General features: G+C 38.2%; 3 protein-coding genes across 3 annotated transcripts; all 3 read right to left on the bottom strand.

The window, feature by feature from the left end:
* Window positions 1-41: 41 nt before the first annotated feature.
* LOC145906555 (neo-calmodulin-like) lies at window positions 42-3,045 on the bottom strand. Its single transcript, XM_082993989.1, has 3 exons — window positions 2,640-3,045; window positions 2,121-2,282; window positions 42-983 (listed from the first exon to the last, which is right to left on the bottom strand). The coding sequence occupies exons 1-3, from the start codon at window positions 2,946-2,948 to the stop codon at window positions 807-809; spliced, it is 648 nt and encodes a 215-aa protein (XP_082850115.1). The 5' UTR covers window positions 2,949-3,045; the 3' UTR covers window positions 42-806.
* A 6,264-nt stretch (window positions 3,046-9,309) lies between these two features.
* LOC145907198 (nucleolar protein 6-like) lies at window positions 9,310-9,950 on the bottom strand. The gene is made up of 3 exons (XM_082994629.1): window positions 9,756-9,950; window positions 9,587-9,688; window positions 9,310-9,450 (listed from the first exon to the last, which is right to left on the bottom strand). The coding sequence occupies exons 1-3, from the start codon at window positions 9,945-9,947 to the stop codon at window positions 9,310-9,312; spliced, it is 435 nt and encodes a 144-aa protein (XP_082850755.1). The 5' UTR covers window positions 9,948-9,950.
* Window positions 9,951-11,719: 1,769 nt separating this feature from the next.
* On the bottom strand, window positions 11,720-14,034 carry LOC145905501 (neo-calmodulin-like). The gene is made up of 3 exons (XM_082992717.1): window positions 13,623-14,034; window positions 13,099-13,260; window positions 11,720-12,391 (listed from the first exon to the last, which is right to left on the bottom strand). The coding sequence occupies exons 1-3, from the start codon at window positions 13,929-13,931 to the stop codon at window positions 12,215-12,217; spliced, it is 648 nt and encodes a 215-aa protein (XP_082848843.1). The 5' UTR covers window positions 13,932-14,034; the 3' UTR covers window positions 11,720-12,214.
* Between the last annotated feature and the right edge of the window lie 1,846 nt (window positions 14,035-15,880).

Below are 15,880 nucleotides of genomic sequence, written 5' to 3'. Positions count from 1 at the left end.
TAACATTAAAAAAATTAGGTTTACAGGACCACAAGCTCTGTTTAACTTGTTTTATTTTAAATAATCGACTTTCGTTAATAGTTTTTCGTCATAATCGCACCAGCATTAAAAAAATAAATCTATTTTGTAAGCTGCATACAGATGGCCACAGTTTCGACCTAAAAGGTCTCAAGTGCAGCTGGTGTGACTTTCAGACGACTTTTCCGACCAAACGGCAAACAAATCTATTATAGCGTATGTATTCGCGTTTTACAATTGTCATCTACTCGCATGTGTGACCGCTAGATGGCACTAGTGTGTTTGCATATGACAAATACGCATCAAAGAAAAACAAAGAAAGACCATAAAATGCACAAAATACAAATATTCTACTTTAGGAAAATATCGCGCACGTTTTTTTGACGCAATCAAAAATTTTTAAGATGCACCAACGTTGAACTTATAATAAAGACAGAATGTTGCAACACAATTACATGACAGGAATAAATGACATTTACCTGATATAACTAAACGTTATTGAACGTCGATCAACCTTGAACTAAACCTAGCGGAACTGTAAATACAGTTCTATAATGGTAACCATAAAGGAGTAATTAAAACATATAGTCAGTATTGCTGCTGCAAAATTCATTTTAATCGTTTCTACAATCATTCTCGCTGCGTTTTTACGGCAACTTTTGCGTCCATTATATAAAGCGCAACCATAGGTCACGTTACTACGACAATTTTTCACTGTCAATAAAAAACAAGAAAAGGTATAAAATGAAGCTTTTTAAAGTGCCCTGATTTAGCATAAATCGTGAAATTTATGACGACACAATGGCAGCAAGGAAATCTTTGAAATCGATGACGCCATCCCCGTCCAAATCGACCTGTGACATCATCTCGTCGAGGTCTTCCTCTGTTGGGTTTTGAAATAATTTTTTCATCATTTTATTCACATCTTCTCTGGTGATGAAACCTCTCCCGGATTTGTCGAAAAGCTGAAGTGAAAAAATGAACATCATGAGGTTTTCAGGCTTGGCAGCGTATCTGGCCACTTTTTCCTGACATGTCGGAGCAAGATTTGAAAAATCAAGCTCCCGGTGAGGTTTGAACACACGACCCTGGGGCTAACCAGGTCCAACGCTCTACCAACTGAGCTACAGGAGCCCAGTGGTTTCACGGGGTATATTGTGGTCATGGTACACTGGTGTGTAAGCGCACAACTTGCCAGGCAACCTCCACATATACATAGGGGATCTCTACCACCGTATCAGATAACGCAGTAATATTTCATGCATTGGCATGATAGGCTGCAGCGTGAAAAAATGAAAGTTCAATCCAAAAACACGTGACTACTTTGAAAGTTACTCGACGCTTCTTTTGCGTTATTAAATATGTATGGCGTGCTGCGGGTTGCTGCTTTTGTATCGTGGCGACAAAAGCAAAGTTGCTGTGGGTGTTGACTCGTACAAAGCCTAAGAAAGAGACTGCCGCCGATACGGCTCACTGGGACTATACAGTCTAGCGGACCCGTCAATATCAAATAGGGACACGCTAATAGAATTGTTTGCTTTGAAATTGAGGAAGTTCCACCGTGTTTGTACAAAGGGTTTGTACTGCCCAGAATCAAATGTGATCCCCCAAAAACAATTTTGTTCTCTCGAAGGACCTGCCCAAAACATAACTTTGTTATCAAACCCGATAGGCAAAAGGCAAGCTTCTTCTTATTCATACATAATTTGGCCCTGCATTCTAGAAAATTTAAATATTCACAAAAAATACGTGAGTGAAAGTTGGTTAAAAGCACAAAACCTTTTTAGTCACGCAACTTTTCTTGTAACCAACAACACAAGTAAAGGTTTACCCTCTGCAGGGAACTGTACACAACTTTGATGTCTACAAAAAGTTAGGTCTAAGGATTTTTCACGCTACTTTTGATATGTATTGGAAAAGTTGTGTCCCACAGCTAACACGCTTACATGAGCATACGGTATTTCACAACACATAATTTCTATGAGTTTGCTGTATTTTCGGAATGCATGCGTCAATGGTTTTCAAGCTTTTTGTATAGTCACGGATCCCTTCCTAAAATCTTAAATCTGCAGATCCACAAACGACTTATTCCAATCCCTTACCTTATAAGCATTTTGAATATCGTCGCTTGTAAAGTCGTTTGGAACAACTTGACTGACGAAATTAGAGAAAGTTTCAGCCGTAAGCACACCGTTATCACTTTGGCCAGTCATGGAATTCAATTCTGTACTGGTGACGTGCATTCCGAAGCATTCAAGCAACGCCTGTAAATAAACATGTTTAGTGTTGTTCTGGAATATTCTATGGCAAAAATACATATCTACAACTTTGTATCGAATTCAATTCCCGCGATATTTACTCGATTGATGGCCAAACAGCCCGTAACTGAATACACGTTGGGTATTTGCCCTTCAAAATGTCGTGTCTCAAAAAGACAGTTTGTCAAACACAAACGTAGCTTTAAATAACAGATCGAAGAGTATTGAAAGAATTTTGTCCATATGTTTGTAATTTAATTTTACGAGGGAAAATTATTTTTTAATTCACTATAACGTTTTTCATTAATCCGAGTTACTGACTATATAGTTTAGGAATCCATAACTTGATGTTTCTATATTTACTTGTAAATCTTCTGCTCCCAATTCGCCTTTTCCGTCGTGATCAAAAAGATCGAACAGCGAACAAATCTCATCCTCGTTCCATTTAACTGATATTTCGGTGTCTCGGTCAGTTTCTTCTGTGGGCGCAAACTCGACGGCAGTCGTGTTTTTGAAAACAGTTCCTTGAAACTGTTGTTGGTTTTCTGTGCTTTGCAAGTTGTCACCAGTTTTATTTTTTACCATCGTTAATGCATCACTTTGGTGTGTGATTTTTTGAAGGGTTGTTGATTTCTTCTGCTTCAATCGCTTCTTCAAAAATGTCCAACACATTTCAATTTGTACATTACCCGTAAAAGTCTAACTGATGTTTTGAGCACACACACACACTTCTTACTTTGAGCAACTTCAGGATATTTGCAACTATAATAAACGCTGTAACAAAACACATGAAAAAATGTTACAGAGTAGAAGGAAAAACGTTCTTTCAAACAAATTACATGCGCACTCCAGCAGTTCCCTTTGTCTGTGTATTGGCGTGAAAAGTTGGAGTTAGTTTTTATCCTCGACGCGTCACGCTCAAACTAGTGCCATAAAACTAAAGTCCCCTGGCTTTCGAAACCTGTGAACGAGTTAGTAAATTTTTATAACGTGTTTAAGGTTGTATAAAGACAAATAAATCGTCGAGTTTTACAAAAACACGCCACGTGACTCATGACAGTGACAATTCATTCCCTTTAATACGACCACAACAAAGCTTCTAGGTTCGCAATCCAGGGGCTAGACAAAGCCGTTTAAAATATTCAAAGTAGGTCCACCGACAATTACAAATATTGGTGTACTTTTATCAAAAATTGCGTAAAAAGGAAATCGTTTTTGCCATTCAGATAGGTCCTGCTTCACAAGAAACACTGAGAGTTTTTAGTATTATTAGTCATTTTAGTTACGTTTTAACAAGGTTTCGCTGGGAGTTTAGAAGAGTTCTATAGTTCTTATATTTCCAATATCGCTTGTGCAAAAACGTTTAAACAATTGTAAAAAGATTTTATGTATTTTGGTTCATGCTAAAAGTTTGTTTAGGTTTAGTCTTACTCCTTTAAAGAGGAAAACAGTGGATAGATTTTATAAATTTCATCTTAAAAATAACAAAACGTTGTTGTGGCTTCATCCAATTACTTCTATATATACTACCCTGTGGATATGTAGCGATAGGAACTTTCTGTTTTGGAAACCGCAAGTCCGGTTAATTATTGCTTCGTGATCCCTAAAAGTTGAATTTTATTGCTAGTTTGGTTGTGTTGTGACGTCATAATAGGTTATTACATTCTTATGTTTGTTCAAACCCGACCAATGGTGTTTGCGGTATGGGTGTCTGCTTTTGCAAACGAGGTTTACAGTTCCGCTTGTAAAGTTCGTTGTGTGAAAAAGCAACTGAAAATCGAAATAAAGAAAGTGGTCGTACGTTGTTTGACGTGTACCAATGTAATCAGTCGTTCTGTTCTTATTTTTTGCCATTGTGCTGGTTTCATTTACTTTGATCTTTGTTTTCTCTCTTTTTTCTTCAATTACTCGCCGCTAGCGTCCCTTTTTTCAATAAAAAATACAGTCCCGAGTATAAATGAGTAATTTTTCGCCGCTTTACCTTTTATTTTTTTTCAATTTATTTTTTGAGATTATGTCAATAATATCATTCAACTCGCCGTAACAATTTTGAAAAGTTCTTAATGTGTCCTGTTTTTAAAACGGTTCTCTTAAACCAGTAAGAACTGGATTTGCCAATACTCGCTCTTTCATTTACGGCGATGTTTTAGTTAAGTATACGGCGACTGCCACGCACAACCAATAGCGTTGTACATTGATTTGCATATTTCCGCCAATGTCAAAACAAAGTCCAAAAAGCAAAAATCTACTTCCACATAAGCTATTAAAACAACAACAACAACAACCTATTATACAAATTATACCACCTTGCATAACACCCAACATCACACGAAAACACTGCACCATAGGGCCTACAAATACGAAAGAGACATAATTTTCTGCTTTGCGACCAATGCTTGATTAAATGATTCTTTTTTTTGCTTTAAACTGGCAGAATTACACATGTTCAAAGAGAAGACCACTCTTGGTCCAATGTACTTAACATAGCATGAAAAATTACCGTACACAGATGCGCAAAATTTTGCATTCAACTTCAAAATGGCATGAAATCTAAGAAGAGTGGTCTTCTCTTTAAACTCTGAGAAGCACTACACGGTTTTGACTCAAGTACCCTTTCATCAGAATATGCTTTGAATCCTGTGAACTTAGTGAGGAACGTCAGTGACGACACAAACACCTCTGTCGCAAGCGCAATTCGTAGAAAAACTCACAAATATTTACTCCCGCACTACAGTTTGCTTTACAAGTGCTGTCCATTTGGACTTTGCATTTATTTTAATATGGGTAAAATCAAACTATACAACAAGACTAAATAGTCGTTTATCAAGACACATCTTTGAAAAAAACTGATAAATTTAATCAGAATCAACTCGTTGTTGAATTACGCGAGTCATACGCCATATGGCCAGAATTTCTTTGTTCCTGAAAAAGTGTTTTTGACAGGAATTTTTTTTGCACTCCGAAACCAATTTCGTAATCAATTAAACCAATATGTTATTTGCATTTGACATTTATAAAACATAATTGTTATTTGTCACGAAGCAATGTTCTATGTACTCGCATGATCAATCCACTGCGCAGGTCCTTATTCGGCGATCACAGCTACCATATAGAGATCAATCATTAGGTTTATAGGCTTCGAAGGCCAGGCTTTGCAGCCCATAATAGCTGGATCAACTATTTTTTTCCGGCAGCTTGTAGCCTGATCATTCGCTCATTGTGGTTATTTGCAATTAGGAGTTTCTGTCCAATATAAGTAAAAAGGCAGCAAAACTGTTTATTTAAAAACTGAATGCTCCCTGTCAAATTTATGTTTCTAAAAAACTTTGGGGAACATGCACGAAACAAAAAATTAGCTCCAAAACGTTTCTTCGAGAGAACTAGCTATCCTGTCACGTTCATAAGAAAAAACGTTCCGCATTGCTAGACTTTAGACGAAACCAATTCTGTCGATTGCGTACTTTTCCGAGTATTGATAATGAGCTGGCGTTGCGCAAACGACCTCGCAGTGGACTTTCTATTTGCCTTTTCACATAAGGACTAAATGAAGTGGTAGGAAAAACCCACAATTTTCTGACAGGGAATATACATCTTTCATGTGACGGCAAGTTTACGCCATGCAGCAAACACGAATCTTTGCATTGTAAAGATTAATTTACGATCACACCGAACCGCTGCTGGCATTTAAATGTGCCAAAAGTCTTCGTAGTTAACGATTGTTTGTTCAAAAACTACCCCCGAGTTTCACAATGACGGTACAAAAGTGGTAAGTGGGGAATTTTCTCTTATGGGTGCTCGTTACGTATAAAGGCTCAAGTGCGTTGAGAGACGATTGTTGAGTCACTGTTGTACTTGTTTTGCATACAGGGGGGAGACGAACACCAAGGTTTATCATGTATACAGTACACTGTTATTATACGACCTGCTTTTTCTTCTAACAAACGTTTCGTTGTTATTCAGCGAAAGGTTGTTGAATAACTACTAAACGACAGTATAAATAGATATGTACATACACTATTGTTTGATATAGCAGCAAAATCAACAAAACAGTCTTCTGGGCAAAACCCCTAAGCGGTTGCCGTTATGATCGTGTTTTTTCTGATATATATAGGATCAATTTAAGTGAGTGATAGTGTTAAAGCCTAATTGTAGCCATAACGATCATAACAACAGATTGATTTATACACTATTAATTGTAACAAATATTTATACCCATGTGACAAAACGACTCAAGGCTAAGGTTTCTGCTTAGCTAAATGCTTGCCAACAAACAAGTATGTGCATTAGGCGTAGTACACAAACCGATTTGAATTAAAGGAACGACCTCAATTTTAATCTTTAAGTTTATTTACAGCCATTCGTTAAACTGAAGCTGTCCGTACGACCTTTAAAGCAGTCATGATTTTCCAAACTCGTCAGCAACATTCTGCCCCCATGTCAACTTCTGATACCCAAGTGAACTTGGAGAAAATAACTCGCGACGAAATGACTCCCTTCAAAGCAGTTGTGTTGACTATATATTACTATATATAACAGCTGATTACATATAAAGCATACTAAAATAAAACGATTAAAATTATATTACGATATTGGTTTCCTCCTCAAATGAATCCATTCACTGCGGTAAAATGGCGTGAACACCAGTAAATTCCTTGTCGAATAGTACGACTAAGAAAATATGTACGGAAAATTACCTTGGTCTCTGGACCACAGCTTTTCGAAACACGATTCCGTTCCGCCGAATTACGTCTGTCCAAGTGTGACTCTTCAACTGGACTATTTACCTCAATGGCCGCTGCACTTTAACGAGGCTTGCAGCTGCACCATCTGAACAATTTTGGTCGGCTTATGTCTAGCTCTATATTCACTGGTCATTTTGCGGTTAAAATTCAATAATTGCAAGCAAACTTTTGGAATTTTCACAGATTTAGAAACTTGTCTAACTGGTTATTTATCGTAGCTTAATATTTTTGCTAGTCTAAAAAAACTCAATATAAACTGACTTGCAAAGCTCCACGAGTATTTTTTCAATTGGTTGCGTTTTGGTCAAACAATACTTTCAACAGCAATATATTCGAGACTTTCGACCACTAATTTCATACTTTCATCACTGCAATAAACTATCAATCACCTATAGGTTGTTCAAGAGTAACTGAATGCAGCTGCTGTTCTGGCCATTTAATAAGAACGCAATATGCAAAATGACTGACGGTGTTTGGACTTTGCATAACGTGTAGGCTAATTTCTGACCCCAACTACGTACGCCAGGTCGACGCTTATCACGTACGTTGTCACACGCAACTGACGCCCTTCCGGAAATCAGATCGCCATTTTTCATGCAGTCAGTGTCACGCACAACGTGATTCCCTTCTGCCATCAGCGACGGAAAGTTTCGGGCACCGCACGATAAGATCATCATTTGCCAAACGAAAGTATACGCTGTACCGTGATTAAAAAACAACATTAAATTTAGGACAACCCATTTTGTGCCATTGCAGGCGATTTTGTATGTTGCAGGGGAACTGGTTCCATTTACGATTCGTCTTGTTTCAGGCTCTGCAAAAACTTGCGGTTTGTGCGGAAATAGTTGCTTTGGTGTCACTGGACTTCACAAAAGATAGGCCTATACAAGATCGCCAACCATTTGCCAAACGAAAGCAAGCCAGTGTGACGAACAAAATTAAATTTGAGGGACCTATGTGGCAATCAAATCGAAAGAAATCCTATACTTTCAAGGTCCTCCGCAATAACGCACCTGCCGACTAATCCTTTTTAACAACACCCATTGTTGGGGCTTGTGACCTATAGGGATGGGTCAGTATAACACAGCAAGGATTTGAAACCTTTCTGAGAAAAAATTATTCTGTTCACAGCCTGAAATTTGAACTGCTTTTTTAGTTCTTTTTTCACCCGGCACAATGTAACTTCCTAATTAAAAAATTCCAAAACCCCACCAAAACTGCCCAAATTGGCACATATATATTTGCTCATTTAACTGAAAATTTCCACCCCTTTCCACGTGTCAGTGATTGGTTTGTTACATCATCATTATATTGTGACAGAGAAACAACTACACGGTTGATATTTCCCGCCAACAAAACTTCTTTTCAAAGAAATGCAGGTATGCGGCCTTTAAATGACGTAAGTTGTCACGCAACTGACGCCCTCTGTCGTGAAACAGACCGCTGCCATTACCAGCATTACGGTCACTATCACGCACAACGTAATTCCTTTCCATCCATGTCGGGGGGTTTTAGGCACCACACTACGCGATAACCATTCGCCAAACGAAGGCACAATAGCGTGATGAACAAAAATCTATTTTAAGACAAGACATTTGTGTGCCATTGCGAGTGTTTTGGCAAGGACTACCTCCCTCTACGAATCGCCCTGCACATTGTTTCAGGCTATATGTAAAAAAACTTTTTTTCTCTTCACCGGAGTGCGTGGAAAGAGTGGCTTTGATGTCGCTGCACTTCTTGAGTGATATAGGCCTACGTTTTCATCAGGCCAAGGTGTTTGCAGTTGAGCAATCCTGTTGTGGCATTTGCAATTAAAAAAAGGCCCGGCATTTTTCGCAACTCAGAACACCCTTTAGAAGTGGATGGGTTTGTGTCACATGGTTTAAGCATACAACTTTTCCCTGGCGCAATAGCTATACATTACCCAGCACCGCAACCAATACAATAACTTTTACTGACCATACTGATGATGGACCAAGTATAGGTTCGAAACGTTTACATAAAATGATTAACAGCATCTTAGCTTTGGCTTTTTTATTCAAACGTAGTCAATGACCTTTACAAATTTTGTAAATATTTTTGACGGCAACTACATAATGTTACGTTGATTAGCCGGCGCCATGTTCAAAATTCCGGATATTTGGACAGTTTTGGACTTTTTTCCGGACACATATTTTAACACCAAAATCCTGACATATCCGTAGAAATCCGACTTCTGTCAACTTTCGACAGGATAACAAAACAATTTGGCGACTTTGTATATATTTTTTTATTTTTAGGCGCTAAAAGAATCAAATCATCCACTTGTCGGAGTGAAGTTCGATTTTTTCAACCAAACCCTGGCCGATGATTTTGAAATCTTCCAACACATTGTGAACACTTGGGGCGCACTTTCCCTCCTCCGACATTTCCACGCAAGCCGCGGATGAGAGCTAAGGAAAGAGTCATGTAAAAAATACGGTAAGATTCGTTACAGTCAGCTAAATACCAAACTTTTATTGTTAAATGATACAAAATTGTTAAATTACAGTTAAAATTGCTGCTGATCAAAGCGTTACAAGCGCTCACCTTAAAAGGCCTCGTCTCAAAAGCTTTCGGCCTCCATAAAACTCCAATAACAGAACCGCCATTAGAATCGTGAAAAAACAATGCGAGGTCTCCAAAGCAGTTCTAAAGGCACAAGGAACCCATTGTGACGTCACAGTTAAATATTATTATGTCTGCAAACGGAACAAACCTCTAAGTCGGTCAGGTAAATTTGAACGGGGTCAAAACCGAGCACTGGTAGCACTCGTGACGTCACGAATTCGTCATCATCACTGTGGTGAATACTTTTTCCGATGTCACGCTGGACGATTTGCTCGTGTCGCCTTGGCAACCAACGCGGCCTCAAATGAATTATGACGTCGTAAACGGAGAGGTTTGGCATAAAAATTGCCTGAAAAATATAAAATCTTCCATTACACAAAAGTTAGGTCGTTTCCATTATGAAGTAAAAAATATTACTTGAAAAAGTAATTCTATAATGGACTTAGCTTATAAAAAAATAAAGGGGTTGTTAACAAATTTTTAATTTTTTGGTAAGCATCAGTACTTCAAGTGCTGTATGCATAGATTGAGTCAACTGATAACACAAAAGTTTCGTTTGCAAGTTAAGGTAACATACAACACATCAATAAATTTACTCACTTACTTAATACCCTTTGCTGCTAGCACCAGTTTAAGTCGTTGGGCAAAAGGGCAAAACTTCATGCTGTACACGCGCAGAACATTTTTTGCAGGGGGAGGGTTTCACTGCTACCTGATAAATGTTTGTAAATTAAAGAAAAAATCCAACATCTTTTAAGCAGTGTGCATATTATTTGTACATGTACATAAAAGAACTAGAACTTATAATGGTATGCTCACTTTTTTCCAGATGTCTTTCGTGACCCATGCCTGCCATGATTGCTGATACAAAAATTATAAAATTAGCCACAAAAAATGCTAATCCCCTTGAACCTATAAAAACATATCTTTTTTTACCATTCATCAACACGTTCAGCTACAAATATACAAAACCTCAATGTTGGCCAAGAATGAAATCGGCACCTTAAATACTTTCGTCACATAATCATTTTTTCGCTAAATTACTAGTCATTGTCTCGCGATGTTTCGTATCAGATTTGCTAATTCATGCCATGATGGGTTTTCGCTTTCATCAGGTTTGTGCTGCGGTAAAGGCGTAGACAATGACTTGCAATTCAGGTTTATGCTTTGTGTTAAGGGCAAGTAAACTTTTTGAATAATACCGCAAATGTATTTTAGGAATACCTTGCTAAATCGGGCCAGAATACACAATATTATATTAAAGTAAGGTTCACAGGCTTCGCAGCCAAGGCATTACAGCCTTCTGCGTTATATTAAAGTATTATTTTAATATATCTCACCGACCGCCATCAAAGTATACCAGTTTAATTAAAAACCTGTATGCCAAACGCTTTGCCAATGTTCCAATTTTCCACATGCCATATGAGCAAAAAAATTTCAGAGGAAACCGGTAAAACCAAAAACGTTATCGAGGACTCTGAAGAAAAAACATCTTTCGACCGAAAATTACGACTGCTGTTGCAGATTTAACACAATTTAATGTTGACGATGATGATTCCTATTGGACCACAATCCTGTAGATCTATTATCAAAACGTTAATTCTCAAAAAACCTTTCTTATTCTACCTCTCAATCTATTCTTTCGCTGTTGTTTTGGGAGCATTTCCGAAGTCTCTTACGTTTAATCGCCAAGATACATGCACTGGCAAAAGAAATATAATTGCACCTGCTGTTTCCGCAAGTGGTACTTTTTGACTATGATCACGCATAAAGTTACAAATTTATGAAGGAACGACATCATATCATACTGCCAACACCAACTTCTGCTTCACAAAAAAATAGGTGCAAAAACACCATTATAATCAGCATTTTTACGCGTACAATCACGTAACATCAAAAATGTAAGGTTTACAAAACCACAAGCTCTGTTTAACGTGCTTTTTTTTAAATAATCGCCTTTCGTTAATAGTTTTTCGTTATAATCGCACCAGTGTAAAAAAATAAATCTATTTTGTGAGCTGCAGACAGATGGCCACAGTTTCGACCTATAAGGTCTCATCAGTGCAGCTGGTGTGACTTTCAGACGACTTTTCCGACCAAACGGCAAACAAATCTATTATAGCGTATGTATTCGCGTTTTACAATTGTCATCTACTCGCATGTGTAACCGCTAGATGGCACTAGTGTGTTTGCATATGACAAATACGCATCAAAGAAAAACAAAGAAAGACCAGAAAATGCACAAAATACAAATATTCTACTTTAGGAAAATATCGCGCACGTTTTTTGACGCAATCAAAAATTTAAAGATGCACCAACGTTGAACTGATAATAAAGACAGGATGTTGCAACACAATTACATGAGAGGAATGTTTGACCTTTACAAAATTCATCACAGACGTTTTAATCGTTTCTACAATCATTCTCGCTGCATTTTTACAATCAACAACTTTTGCGTCCATTATATAAAGCGCAACCATAGGTCACATTATTACGACAATTTTTCACTGTCCATAAAAAAAAATAAACACAAATAAACAAAAAAGGAACAAAAAAGGTGTAATGTAAAGCTTTTGAAATGCCCTGCTTTAGCATAAATCACAAAATTTATGACGACACAATGACAACAAGAAAATCTTTGAAATCGATGACCCCATCCCCGTCCAAATCGACCTGTGACATCATCTCGTCGAGGTCTTCCTCTGTTGGGTTTTGAAATAATTTTTTCATCATTTCATTCACATCTTCTCTTGTAATGAAACCTCTCCCGGATTTGTCGAAAAGCTAAAGTAAAAAATTAAAATTAAAGTTGCTGTGGGTGTTGACTGATACAGAGCCTAAGAAAGAGACTGCCGCCGACACGGCTCACTGGGGCTATACAGTCTAGCGGACCCGTCAATATCAAATAGGGACACGCTTATAGAATTGTTTGCTTTGAAATTGAGGAAATTCCACCGTAAAGGGTTTGTACTGCCCAGAATCAAATGCGATCCAAAAAAACAATTTTGTTCTCTCTCGGACTTGCTGCCCCCAACATGTATTTTGTTATCAAACCCGATAGGCAAAAGGCAAGGCTCTTCTTATTCACACATAATTTGTTTTTTTCACGATACTTTTGAAAGGCATTCCATGTCTACCTCTAATAAGAAAAAAAAAGCCAAAGCTAATATTTTATTAATGATAAGCTACATGCAGCAGAGCGCCGAGGTAGACATGGAACTGAACGGGTAGAAAAAAACTAGCAACACGCCAGAGTCACATCACGTGACAACAGCATCAACAACACAGTAGCGACGTCATCAGTTGAGGTATGTCAAGCTGCATATAATGACAACTTTACAATATTCTGTGGCTAAAATCGCGTTTTCCGAAACTTATTTTGATCATTAGTAAACAAGTCGAATTATGCAAGTTTATGATTGGAACTTTGTATATTGGGCTTAGCTCAAAGGAGCATCTTAGGACACAAACAACTTATTCTAATGCCTTACCCTGTAAGCATTTTGAATATCGTCGCTTGTGAAGTCGTTTGGAAGAACGTCATTGACGAAATTAGGGAAAGTTTCAGCGGTGAGCACACCGTTATCACTTTGGCCAGTCATGGAATTCAATTCTGTACTGGTGACGTGCATTCCGAAGCATTCAAGCAACGCCTGTAAATAAACATGTTTAGTGTTGTTCTGGAATATTCTATGGCAAAAAATACATATCTACAATTTTGTATCGAGTTCAATGCCCACGATATTTACTCGACTGATGGCCAAACATCCTGTAATTGTATACACATTGGGTACTTGCCCTTCAAAATGTCGTTGTTTGTACTTGCTACAGTTTGTCAAACACAAACGTAGCTTTAAGTAACAGATTGAAGTGTGATGAAAGAATTTTTGTCAATATGTTTGTAATTTAATTTTACGAGGTAATGTTATTTTTTTAATTCACTATATCGTTTTTATTAATCCGAGTTACTGACTATATAGTTTAGGAATCCATAACTTGATGTTTCTGTATTTACTTGTAAATCTTTTGCTCCCAATTCGCCTTTTCCGTCGTGATCAAAAAGATCGAACAGCGAACAAATCTCATCCTCGTTCCATTTAACTGATATTTCGGTGTCTCGGTCAGTTTCTTCTGTGGGCGTAAATTCGACGGCAGTCGTGTCTTTTAAAACAGTCCCTTGGGGCTGTCGTTGGTTTTCTGTGCTTTGCAAGTTGTCACCAGTTTTATTGTTTACCATCGTAAATTTTTTACTTTGGTGTGTGATTTTTTGAAGGGTTATTGATTTCTTCTGCTTCAATCGCTTCTTCAAAAATGTCCAACACATTTCAATTTGTACATTACCCGTACAAGCGAGAGGTCTAACTGATGCTCTGAGCACACAAACACTTCTTACTTTGAGCAACTTTAGGTTATTGGCAACTATAATAAACCCTGCAACAAAACACGCAAAAAAATGTTACAGAGAAGAAGGAAAAACAATTAAAAAAAATCGTTTGCATATCATGGGCTTTCCCCCATGACTCATGGCAGTTACAATTCATTCCCTTTAATACGACCACAACCAACCGTCTAGGTTCGCATTCCACGGGCTAGACAAAGCCGTTTAAAATATTCAAAGTAGGTTCTCCGACATTTACAAATATTGGCCAACTTGCGGTTTGTGCGGAAATAGTTGCTTTGGTGTCACTGGACTTCACAAAAGATAGGCCTACGAGATCGCCAACCATTTGCCAAACGAAAGCAAGCCAGTGTGACGAACAAAATTAAATTTGATGGACCTATGTGGCAATCAAATCGAAAGAAATCCTATACTTTCAAGGTCCTCCGCAATAACGCACCTGCCGACTAATCCTTTTTAACAACACCCATTGTTGGGGCTTGTGACCTACAGGGATGGGTCAGTATAACACAGCAAGGATGTGAAACCCTTCTGAGAAATCTTGCGGTGGCCTACAGGGGACATAAACAACCCTCAAACAATCCATTATTCTGTTCACAGGCTGAAATTTGAATTGCTTTTTTAGTTTATTTTTCACCCGGCACAATGTAACTTCCTAAGTGGAAAATTCAAAAATCCCACTAAAACTGCCCAAATTTGCACATGTATATTTGCTCATTGAACTGTAAAATTCCACCCCTTTCCACGCATCAGTGATTGGTTTGTTACATCATCATTATATTGTGACAGAAAAACAACTACACTGTTGTTATTCCCGCCGACAAAACTTGTTTTCAAAGAAATGCAGATATGCGGCCTTTAAATGGAAGTTGTCACGCACGACGTAACTCCCTTCCATCCATGTCGGGGAATTTTAGCAACCACACTACGCGATAAACATTCGCCAAACGAAGGCCCAATAGCGTGATCAACAACAATAGATTTTAAGGCAAGACATTTGTGTGCCATTGCGGGTGTTTTGGCAAGAACTACTTCCCTCTACGATTCGCCCTGCACATTGTTTCAGGCTATATGTAAAAAAAAAATTTTCTCTTCATCGGATTGCGTAGAGGCCGCATCTCACAATTAAATCATAAAAATTGAGTTTTAGAAGTCATTTGTTATTGTGCACCTGGTTACAGTTTCTCTTGTTTGCCAAAAACAATTGCCGGGTCTGATGACTCATGAAGGGGGACTGCTATTGCTGAACAGAAAAAAATTGATTGCAGCTACATTAAGACAGCACATTGGGGGGTTTTGCAAAGTCTAACTGCTAAATTGTCAGTCCTAGGGGGTGTACAAACAGCCCCGGTGGGGCCCCAAGACAGTTGCAAGACATCTAATTCTTGATGAATTGTGTAGAGGAGGGTTGGTGGCTTCACTTAATCGCAAATGGAGGGTACTTTCTGTGATTCATTTTTTCACAAAACAAACCTACACTTTTTTCTGCTTTTTTGGCCGAAATAATGGCCAACAGAGGGTCAAAATGCCCCCGGGGGAGCAGTTAGTAGTTATCTTGATTATAAATTTGGCCAGAATTCCTAGTCAAGGGTCGGCACTACCAGAAAATCACAAATTGACCATCCTTTCTGTGATTCATTTTTCCACAAAATCTTCCTCAATGTTTGGGTAGTTTTTCAGCTACATGTTCAACAGCACCCTCTACCAATTTACTGCCTGACTAATAACCCTGAAAACCATAGTAAAACTGCCCCAAACACGCTGAAAATCGCCCTGGCAGCAGCCTGTTCATCTGCGCTCATTCAACCAAAACACTGGCGCCCATGCATGACCCATTTACTCTGTTACGCAGGACAGAGTTCGAGAAGGGCATT

The sequence above is a fragment of the Ascidia mentula genome, chromosome 6 (assembly GCF_947561715.1).
Source record: "Ascidia mentula chromosome 6, kaAscMent1.1, whole genome shotgun sequence".
NCBI classification, from domain to species: domain Eukaryota; kingdom Metazoa; phylum Chordata; class Ascidiacea; order Phlebobranchia; family Ascidiidae; genus Ascidia; species Ascidia mentula.
This window is presented reverse-complemented; position numbering and strand designations above follow the sequence as displayed.